This window comes from Adiantum capillus-veneris, chromosome 15 (genome assembly GCF_014529385.1).
Source record: "Adiantum capillus-veneris isolate H3 chromosome 15, ASM1452938v2, whole genome shotgun sequence".
NCBI classification, from domain to species: Eukaryota; Viridiplantae; Streptophyta; class Polypodiopsida; order Polypodiales; family Pteridaceae; genus Adiantum; species Adiantum capillus-veneris.
The window spans coordinates 135,114,744-135,125,688 of NC_140945.1; the positions used below are offsets into that span (position 1 = coordinate 135,114,744).

The following is a 10,945-nucleotide window of genomic DNA, read 5'->3' on the forward strand; positions in this document are numbered from 1 at the left end:
GTGTGTGTGTGTGTTTTCCCATTTGGATTGAAAATCTCTCTTGCAAAGGAAATGTTAACAAACCTTGGTCTCTAGTAGGTTTGTCGTAATCCCACCGCAAATTGCAAAATCCAGAGGAAAGAAAACCTCCAAAATGTGAACGAGTGCTAGCTCATTTGGAAGAGTCATAGCCTATGAGTTCAAAGGTGGTGGGTTCAATACCCCTCTTGACTGTAAGACATGTTCTAGCCATAGGGGCATTCCCCATGTGGGTTGGCCAACCTTATCCAACCGGGAAGACTCACCTTAAGAGTCAGGTTGCCTTCACCTACGAGGGTTTAGTGTGTGTTGTGATTCCAAAGTTGTAGGTAATTTGAAAAAAAAAAAACCCTCCAAAATGTAGAACTATTTTTGTGGAAGACCTTCAATATAGCCAATTGAACTCATGCTTTAGGTTCTCTCTCTCTCTCTCTCTCTCTCTCTCTCTCTCTCCGCGCCACACTCCCTCTCTATCCCCCGCGCTTGAGTATGTGTTCGCATAAAGCCAGCTCATATTCTTGCAATGTGATCTTACATCAATGAATATCATCGAGTTACTGGGCCTTTTGATGAATTTGACACATTGTTATTGGTGGGCTATTACTGAGTCTTTTAGTGAATCAAGATCACAGTACAATAACAAGGACAATTGAAATGGTCTTGCGGACGAAGTCTCTCCATAATTGCTTCATTGCGGTGAATACATGCAATCACCATAGCCTGCAAAAGATCATGAAAGTTTATCCTTCAATATCCTATTAGAAAGAGCTAAATTGTCAAATATGTGAGCAAGACAAGTGCCAAATTTGTACTTATCTTATTGAAAGACATAATGTGGCTGCTCGTTGACACCAAATTTGAGTAGATTATGCAGATGATTGATGGGGGAGCTTACTTGGATCAGTGAAGACGACGAGGCCCGTGTTTTGGAAGTAGCAATTCCAGTAGTTGCGGCCGTGCTTCTGATAATACATGTTCATGGCATAGGAGGCATGGGAGATGATTGTGTTGGGGCTATAGCATGCATGGCCCTGTTGCAGCTGTGTGCAATCTACTCCACCTTCGCCGCATGCGAAATTCAGGTTGGCCATTAGTAGATTCTCTGGTGCAGACGGCTTTGCAACACACCATAGCTTTTGTCCTGTGTCCTGTTGATCATAATGCACGCAAGTGAGGCTTTGGCATGGAGAAGAGGATCTGCATTTACATACCGTGGGCATGGGCGCGCCGATCATACAAATGAAAACATTACCCCGGTCTGCTGTGCATCAATGGGAGCATTGGTGGTTTTAGCTGCATCAAAACACAACGCTGAAGATCATGTGTTGAATAGGCAATCAAACTTTAGAGTGAGCCAGTGCGCGCCCACATTCTCACTCTCTCTCCCTCTCACACACACACACACATTACAAAGTGTATGTGGACTCCATGCTCTCCCAATCCATACACACCGACAGGGGGTTTCTTCTCGGAGACTCTTCATAGTCTAAACTCTCTTAATTGAAAGAGCTATGGACACTCTCCCTCAGAAACCCCTCTGCTGATTTCTGCGGACTTGTCAAAACCGACAACAGTACATACACAGTCGAAGAGACAAACCAACATTCAGCGGCATCCATGGATTTTATTACCTGAAGATGTTGCTGGCGAAAAGCAGAGGATACAACAAGAGACGTAAAGAGTGAATACTGCACAGACAAATGTGCTCGGAGATGGAGTGCTTGCTAGGAACCGAGCGCCCATGTCGATGGGATGAGGGGATATGTGCGGGCGTCGGCCAGCTACCATATGTGTGTGTGTGTGTGTGTGTGAGAGAGAGAGAGAGAGAGAGGGAGAGCAAGGGAGAACACAGTTGTCAAGCAGAATGGAATACAAGTTGGCAGGCTATATTCTGAAAGAGAAATGCATGCCGGTGAGGGAGAGAGGGTGATCAAAAGAGAGGGGAAAACGAGGAAAGACGAACGTTGGGATACACATACCATATTGTCATCCTCACGCGTCAAAACGTTGCTCTCCACACACACACTCTCCCTCTCGTCTCTACCTCTTTATCTTTGTGTCTTTTTCATGAATCGAACCTGCGTTGCCTCACATGGGACTAGCTGTAAAGCACCCCCCTCTCTCTCTCTCTCTCTCTCTCTCTCTCTCTCTCATACACACACACACTCTTGAATCTTGATTACGATGTTGCATACAAACTTTTTCTCTTGACCGGATTGTAAAGGCTGCAAATGTTCTTTTGTCTCTATGGAAAACATACGACAACAAAGGTAGCACCCAAGACTCCGTCACAACATCTACATTCATATTCACTTCACAATAATGAAAAAGTTCAACTTACAATAAGGGAACATATGTTTATCAGTCACAACAAGTGCTAGCTCACTTCGTAGAGCAAGAGCCCCTTGTGTCTAAAGTCTTGGGTTCAATCCCCCTTGTCAACTCGTGTAACATGTAACCTTTAGGGGTTGCTCCTCTAGTCCATATGATGGGTTGGCCAACCTTATCCGGTCGGGAAGCTCCACCTCACGAAGTCGGGTGTGTGAATTGTAATTTCAAGTTCCTACTCTCTCCAAAAAAAACAACCATATGTTTAACCTCCTCTCGTTCTCCAAACCTGTCAAGTGGTGTGCCTCACATAAGAATCAACAAGAGTGCAGCAAAAGCCAATGGGAGCTTTGAAGGTGTAGGGAATGGTCATGCAATGACCATTCCCCCTGAAATAACGGGCGACCACATGGCAATTGTGGCGGAGGCTGTGAGCCATGGTGGGAGCACGTTTTTCAGGGAATGGTCATTGCATAACCATTCTCGGTCGCCAATGGTCGTGGGGAGGGGGGTTAGGTTACACACTCCTCTATAGTTGACAATCGTCCACGGGCAGGCTGTTTGCACACAAATTCTAAGCACTGAGATGGCAACCGTTGGTTGAGATTCCAGGTGTTGACGTTGGTTTGCTAGAAAAGTAAAATTTTCTTGGTACTAACATGGCCTTAATCTATCGATTGTCAGCATGGATTTCGATGCAGAACGACGAGCAGATGGACGGTTCAGAGAGCTCGCCCCCCTCCCCATGACCCTGACAAGACCATACTACACACCTTTGGTAGAACTAAACACTACCGCTACATTCTGCTAAGTTGAAGCATTTCTATAAAAATTATCATAAGTTCCTTGTATACAATCATGATTCTCAATCCTAGATTCTTTGTTTTTGTCATTTAAGGAAAAGTATCATTACTAGGACTAGACCTTCCCCCCTCAACCAAGTGAACCAACTTCATTTGGAGAGAAACCCTCACTCCTTTATGTATCTTTGTAATCATGGATTCAATTCAATGAGGACTTTGCACGAATTACTCTATATTTCGTTGTGTGTGTGTGTGTGTGTGTGTGTGTGTGTGTGAGAGAGAGAGAGAGAGAGAAGAAGAAGAAGAAGAAGAAGAAGAGAGTTTTAATGTCGTAGGAAACTATCCCAAGAGACCTTAGAAAGGGGAGGAGGGGGGGGGGGGGGGGGGGGGGGCGCCACAATTTGAGATTCTAAGATAGAGGGTAGAGTGACTATAAGCATGAAATTTGAGCCAAACAAGACAAAAAGACATAAACACAAAACATGTTTTACATTTTCATGCTAATGAGTGGTGTTTACAAGCTTACCTTGGGAGAGAGGTTTAAATAAAGAGGGTTCAAAGGGTTGGTCAAATCCATGCTTATTAGCTTGACGAGTAGATGTAGATTGTTGATGTAGGGTAAGCTTCGAGAACTTCCTATTGGTGTATGGTGGATAGAGGATGGCCACTTAGTGGTCCAAAATTTTGGAAGAGATTTTTATTTTTAATTTACCAAACTCACAATTGGGAGTGGATGTATTGTACAAAGCAACCTCAAAGCTCAGCACGAGCTTTGAGGGATCTCCTAATACATTGAAAAACTACCTGGCTTCATCAAGAGGCAAACTGCTACCCGTGTCATGATCAACCCACTTCACACAGCACTGCGTTGATGGCCTTGCTCCACTCGTCCAAGTCCTTCCTTTTACCAAAGGAGACAATCACTTCCCTGCTTTCTTGTACAATCTCCGTGCAGCTAGCTATCGAGAGAGCATTCTCGAACACTTGAAAGTTCATGGCCTTCTAGACTAGCTTGAACTAACAAAATATAACAATTTGTGTGCAAACCAACAACGCTTGACGTTTCATCACTTTCCCTCCTAAGAACAGGTCGTTCTTGAAGAAACCTATCTTCCAGGTCCTTTGCATCCATTTGAAAACCTTCCTTGCCAGGCCACTAATACCCTCCTTGAATAAATGAGGGAGGTCCTCACTAGCCGTTTTGCAGTCACTGTTACCATATACATGTGGTAGTATGTGTGTGAACACACTTAGGACCGCCAGGGCATTTTTTCCCTCTCTATGAGGTTTTTTCCCCCGTGCATTGTATATACGCCCATCACTCTAGGGCTATCTATCTTTCCATTGCACATTAAGTAATACACTCTCTGTTGTGTGCCTTGAGCTTCCTTCGTCTTCTCCAAGCTGTGTGTGTTTTTTCCTGCAACCCTAATTCCAACAATTGGTATCAGAGCAGGTTGCGTTCTCCTCTGCTTAGTCGCCAGCAGCTCCAGGACACGCCTGCTTACTTTCTTCGATTTCAGTGAGGGTTCGCAGGTCGCAAAAATTTCAAGATAGCTCGTAGAGCTTGGTTTGCTCAAATTTCTGGTTTGGGCTCATTTCGACCTTTGTTACCACTATAGCCAAGTATGCACAGGCAATTTCGTCATTTTGTGCAAAATTTATATCAGTGCCAATTACTGCATAACATGTCCCATACAGTCTACTACGGGTTGTGCTATATACCACGTGCTGGTCTCACTCGGTTTCTCCTCATTTCGGGCCGTTTTCACATCAGGTGCATGCATTTTTCATGGCTGACTACAACACAGATGTGTTCAAGATGTTTGCTACTGAGGACATATTAGATGGGGACAATTACCCTATGTGTGATGCAACATGTTCTTGTGTCAAAGGGCGGCTAGAATATTGTGTAGGGCATTGGTGTACGCCCTGCTTCTGAGGATGTTGAGGATGTGGCAGGTCTTGCTGCAAGGATTGTTGTTGTTAGAGTTGTTTTGCCTACGACAGAACAAGCTCGCTGGGATGTAAAGGATGTGCAGGCTCATGCGTTGATTGCATTGTCTGTAAAGCGCGCCATTACTCCTCACATTCATTCAAAAAAATCTGCAAAATAGGCTTGGGATATTCTGGTTGGTCTTCATGCAAGCCGCAATGAGGTAAAAATTGCATTGCTACGTAAAGAGCTGGAGTCATTATGCATGAGGAAGATAATATGGACACTTTCCTTGCTGGTGTCAAGGATATCAATGAGCAACTTATTTTTGTAGGTGAAGTCATTTCAGATAGTTCCCTTGTGTAGACTGTTCTTGATGCCTTACCAAATTCTTACCAAACTTTTGCTAGTAGTTGGAGACTTATGACCCAAGGAAATCCTGAAGTTGTCAAGTTTGATGCATTGTGCACATTGTTGTTGCAAGAGTCACTTTCCAGAAAGAACATGACTAGACAGCGTGCAGTTGAACAAGCTTTTATTGCTTCTCAAAGAAAGGGTGGTGCAGCCACTTCTTAGAGTTCCTCTGCGAGACTGGAAAATCACCTGTTCCTAATGCTTTTGCTGGCAGCAATTCCTCTGGAAATTCTGGTAATAAGGGCAACAAGAAGATGCATTTCCATTACTATAAAGCTAATGCTTACTTGATCAAGCAGTGTCCTAAGTTGAAGGCCGAAGAGACTAAGAAGAAAGAGGGTGTTCCACTACAAATGCAGCCATTGTTGGGTCTTTTGTGAAAGGAGATTGTGATGCTGATGTTGATGGAGAATGGGCTTTTAGTGCAGAGTGCACTTACAATCCTGTGTCCATGATGCATGCATGTCAGTTGCTGCAAATTCACATGTGTGGTATTTCGACAGTGGTGCTACAAAGCACATTACCTCACATCGTGAATTGTTCACCTCTCTCGAGTCTGTTCCTCATGGGAATTCAGTCACTTGTGCCAACAATGCCTCTTATCCGGTTCAGGGAGTTAGAAAGATTGTGCATACTGCTGCAAATGGCAGTTCTCTCATACTTGTTGATGCACTTTATGTACCTGGGATCAAGAAGAATTTTTTGTCTGTATCTGCACTTGCTAGACTTGGACTTGTAGTCAAATTTGTGGATGACATATGTACAGTTCATGATCTTAGTTTTGGTGAGATGAAATTGTTGCATCTAGCCTTTTGAGCCGTGGGCTGTATAAGCTTACTTGTAGATAAAATTTTGCAAATGCAGTTGCAAATTCAAGGGCTGTTTCATATGCAAAATTGTGGCATGCACGTTTTGTGCATCTGAGTTTTGCCAATTTGCCGTGTTTGCAGAAATTTGATATGGTTGCTTCTTTGCCGCCTCTTGAATCACATGTCAAACATGTTTGTGAAGGCTGTATTTTGGGTAAAATGCAGTGTTCGAAGTTTCCAAAGGATGGTTCAGTTAGGGCCACATGCAGGTTGCAGCTTGTACATAGTGATGTTTGTGGGTCCATGCAAACTCCATCCTTGGGAAATTACCTTTACTTCGTGACTTTCATTGATGATTACTCCAGGAATGCATGGGTATTTCCGCTTAAGGCGAAGTCGGAAGTTTTTATGTGCTTCAAACAATTTTTGGCTATGGCTGAAAATGTCTCGAAGTGTACTATGGGTACCCTCCATTCCGATCAAGGGGGGGAGTGTATGTCTCATGAATTTAATGCATTTTTGGCTAGTCGTGGGATAAAACACCAATGTACACTGCCTTATACGCCTCAGCAAAATGGTGTTTCTGAGAGGAAAAACAGGTCACTTACGAAAATGGCATCATGTATGGTCAAAACTCAAGCTTTGCCGCATTCTTTTTGGCTTGAGGCCATCATGTGTGCGACTTATGTACTAAACAGGTGTCCTAAAAAAGCTTTGCACTCTATTACTCCATATGAAGCATGGCATGATAGAAAGCCTTCTATTGAGCACATACATGTTTTTTGGCTGTTTGGCATATGCTTTGGTGCCACAAACACAGCGCAGAAAATTGGATGATAAGGCTGTCAAATGTATTTTTGTTGGTTATAGTGTGAAAGCAAAGGTACAGGTTGTATCATCCGCAAACAAAGCGTATTCTAGTTTCACGAGATGTAGTGTTTGTGGAAGATTCTGTTCAGCCCTTACTATCATGTACTAGAGACAATAATGTAAGCTCACAGGACATTTATGACACTTTGTTGCCTCTTTTCGATGGTGGAAATACGAATGTAAATTCCAATGAGGCAAATGTACAGCCTATGGGGTTTTCTGAAAATGTTACAGATCAGCATATTACTAATGCAGATGTACATGATGTACTTGATGAGGAAAGGGCTGAAAATAAGCAGGCTAGAGGTATGCCAAAATGACTGGTGCATACATTGCATGACAATAAATTGGATGCACCTTTGTCTAGTCGTACTCGTTCAGGCTCTCGCCATGCATCTTATGCATCAGATTGTTATGCTTTGGCTGTGTCTAGCTTACATGATGTTGAGGAACCTCTATCTTTTGATGAAGCATAGAATTCAGAAAATTGGATGGCTGCCATGCAATCAGAATGATGCACTTATAGAAAATGACACATGGACTTTATGTGATTTGCCTCCTAGCAAAAAGGCCATTGGTACGAAGTGGGTTTACAAGTTGAAACGCAAGCCAGATGGTGAGATCAATCGCCATAAGGCTTGACTTGTTGCAAAGGATTATGCATAGCAAAAAGGCATAGATTATGAAGAGACTTTTGCTCCCATTTGTCATATGACTACTGTGCGTTTTCTATGTGCATTGGCAGCTCATTTTGGTTGGGATGTACATCAGTCTGACATTGTTACTGCTTTCTTGAATGGTGACATATTTGAGGAAGTTTATGTAACGCAGCCTCGCGGTTTTTTCAAAAAAGGACGAGGATAAGGGTTGAAGCAATCTCCTCGTGCTTGGTATGAGAAGGTTGACACTTATTTGGTCAAATGAGGCTTTCATAACAGTCCAACAGAAAGCACATTCTATGTAAAGCGTGAGGGTGATGTACTTCTCATTGTTGTTCTTTATGTGGATGATTTGTTGATCATTGGTCCCAATGAGGCACATATTGCTAGATTTAAGGCTGATTTGCTTGCTACTTTCAAGATGAAATATTTGGGGTAGTTGCATCATTACTTGGGCATACGGTTTTAGTAATGTGATGGTGGTATTGCCTTGTGTCAAAAAAGCTACATAGAGACATTGCTATGTAAGTTTGGACTTGAGGGTTGCAAACCTATTGCCACTCCCATGGAAACAGGTTTGAAGTTGAGTCTACATGATGCTGGTGATCCTGATGATGTCACTCTTTACCAAATTGTTGTTGGCTGCCTCATTTATGTATACAACACGAGGCCGAATATTCAGTTTGCAGTCTCACACGTCAAGAGATTTATACATAGCCCAGGGTCTAATCATTAGCAAGCTGTCAAGAGGATTTTTTGCTACTTGAGTGATACTTTACATCTTGGCTTGTTTTACCCAAGGGGGGATCATTGCCGCCAGACTTACATGCTTTTTTGGACTCAGATTGGGCTGGTTGTTTTGACACGCGAGCATCCACAAGTGGTTTTTGTTTCATGCTTGGCAGTTCATGTATATCATGGTTGAGCAAGAAGCAACCTAATGTGGCCACTTGTAATTGTGAGGCTGAGTAAAGGGTAGTCTTCACATCTACGGTTGAGTGTGTATGGATCAGACGCCTTATTGCTGATTTGGGTGTTGGACAGGACACTGCCAACACTATCTACACTAACAGTTAGAGCGCATTGGTAGTTGCGAGAAACCCAGTTTTCCATAGTCGCACAAAGCACATTGAGGTGCATTACCACTATGTCAGGGTGAGGCTCTCAGCAAGAGAGATCAGCTTGGCTTATGTGCCAACACAAGACAACCTTGCAGATCTTTTCACAAAGGCATTGTCTCGTGAGAAGTTCGAAGCTTTGTGCAAAAATTTTGGCTTACTCCCCTTTGTGGATTGATCACGTCCTCAAAGCATCGCACTTCCCTTTACTCATGTGCTAGCTCTCGTCCACTACATCACTCCAAGGAGGATTTGTTACCATATACATGTGGTAGTGATGTGCGTGAGCACACTTAGGACCGTCGAGGCATTTTTTCCCTCTCTAGGAGGTTTTTCCCCCCATGCATTGTATATATGCCCATCACCCTAGGGCTATCTATCTTTCCATTGCACACTAAGTAATATACTCTCTGTTGTGTGCCTTGAGCTTCCTTCGTCTTCTCCAAGCTGTGTGTGTTTTCCTGCAACCCTAATTCCAACAGTCGGAGCATCTGTCTGAGCCAATACCTATGGCTAGAATCTTTAAGTTCTTGTCACTAAAGCCCCCCATAACACCTTCCACATTAAAATCTTCATCGATAGGGACCACTGAGGACCCCATATGTTCTTTGTTATCTTCATCAATAACGACCATTGAGGACCCCATATGTTATTTGTTACCACCACCTATCTTGACTCCGGCCAATGTTTTCTCCATTGCTTGTTCAAGGGGGAAAATCAATAAGTTGAAGCCATTAGAGTGTGGTAGATAGCCTTGGTTTGCGGCTTGAAAAAATATCTTTCCTTGGGCCACCTCGAGGCTTTTCATTTGAACTTGGACACACACACATGCATATTGTAGTTGTCTAGAACCTCTACTACTCTTTTGATCAATAGTCTTTCAATCCCATTGAGGTGGAACCGGGCAACCAAATGACCTCACCCTTTCCAAATCCGATTGCCATTGTCCCAAAAATGGGCCAATTGATTAAGCCCTTTGTTGTTGATTTTTATGGCAATTTCTCTCCAATGTGGGTTTAAAAGGATTCTTCCTACTCTAGAGAGCCAAGGAGACCGATGGGAAATGAAGTTTTGAAAATACCTTGTAAGCTTTTCCCACTCTAATGTCTCTGTAGCTCTAGTACATTTTCGTACTAGGTCGCCCGTTGTGCCTCCAAGTCTTAGATTGGTCCACTGGGGGGCAAGCAATTTTTCATGCACCTCAAGGTCTTTCCATTGGCCACCTTGCGAGGAGATTTTAGACTTGTCAATCATTACCACCCAAGTCTAGTTCTGCTTTATGATTTCCATAAGAAATTTGGGACAGTGTGCCTCTGCATGAATTACGAGGTTAAGAATCCCGATGCCCCCTTGCTCCACCGGTCTCCCAATTGACTCCAACTTGGCCCATTTGCTAGTTATTCTTCCATAAGAATCTCTTCACCAGTTTTCAAAATTCTTTCCAGTTACGCTTGGCTAACTTAAGGAGCGGACCAATGAAGGCAATGTACGGGAGCATAAATGAATTGATCACTTTCAACCTGCCCAAGAAAGGAAGAAGCACATACTCCCACCTTCCCTTTTTGATCCTTATCTTATCCATGACCCACTGGAATCTTTGCTTGTGAGTTACCTCCACTCTTTCAACACCGCCTTGAAGCATGGTAACCAGTGAATGGGAGCCAAAGGAAAAAGGTAGTGGGGCTAGTGGACAACCTTTCTTGATTGATCTTTTGACTTCAAATGCACCCACCGTTCTATTGTTAAACAAGAGCTCGGATTGGCTACCAGCACCAAGGGTCAACGTAGCAGTGGCCCAAAGCCCAATGATTTCATGACATCTTCTATGAGCGACCATGTGATCCAATCATAGGCTTTGTCAAGATCGAGTTGAAGTAGGAGACACTCTTGCTTGGAAAAGGTTGATACTCAATGCCAACCGTAGCTGCCAAAATATTATCATATATTGACCTTCCTTTGATAAATCCGTGTTGGTGGGGAGTAATGGCTT

The 10,945-nt window shown here is 43.3% G+C and overlaps 1 protein-coding gene across 1 annotated transcript; it reads right to left on the reverse strand.

Annotated features, from left to right (window-relative positions):
* Positions 1-512: 512 nt before the first annotated feature.
* Positions 513-1,946, reverse strand: LOC147441533 (major pollen allergen Ole e 10-like). The gene is made up of 4 exons (XM_086483143.1): positions 1,650-1,946; positions 1,271-1,311; positions 914-1,166; positions 513-738 (listed from the first exon to the last, which is right to left on the reverse strand). The coding sequence occupies exons 1-4, from the start codon at positions 1,804-1,806 to the stop codon at positions 707-709; spliced, it is 483 nt and encodes a 160-aa protein (XP_086339269.1). The 5' UTR covers positions 1,807-1,946; the 3' UTR covers positions 513-706.
* Positions 1,947-10,945: the final 8,999 nt, after the last annotated feature.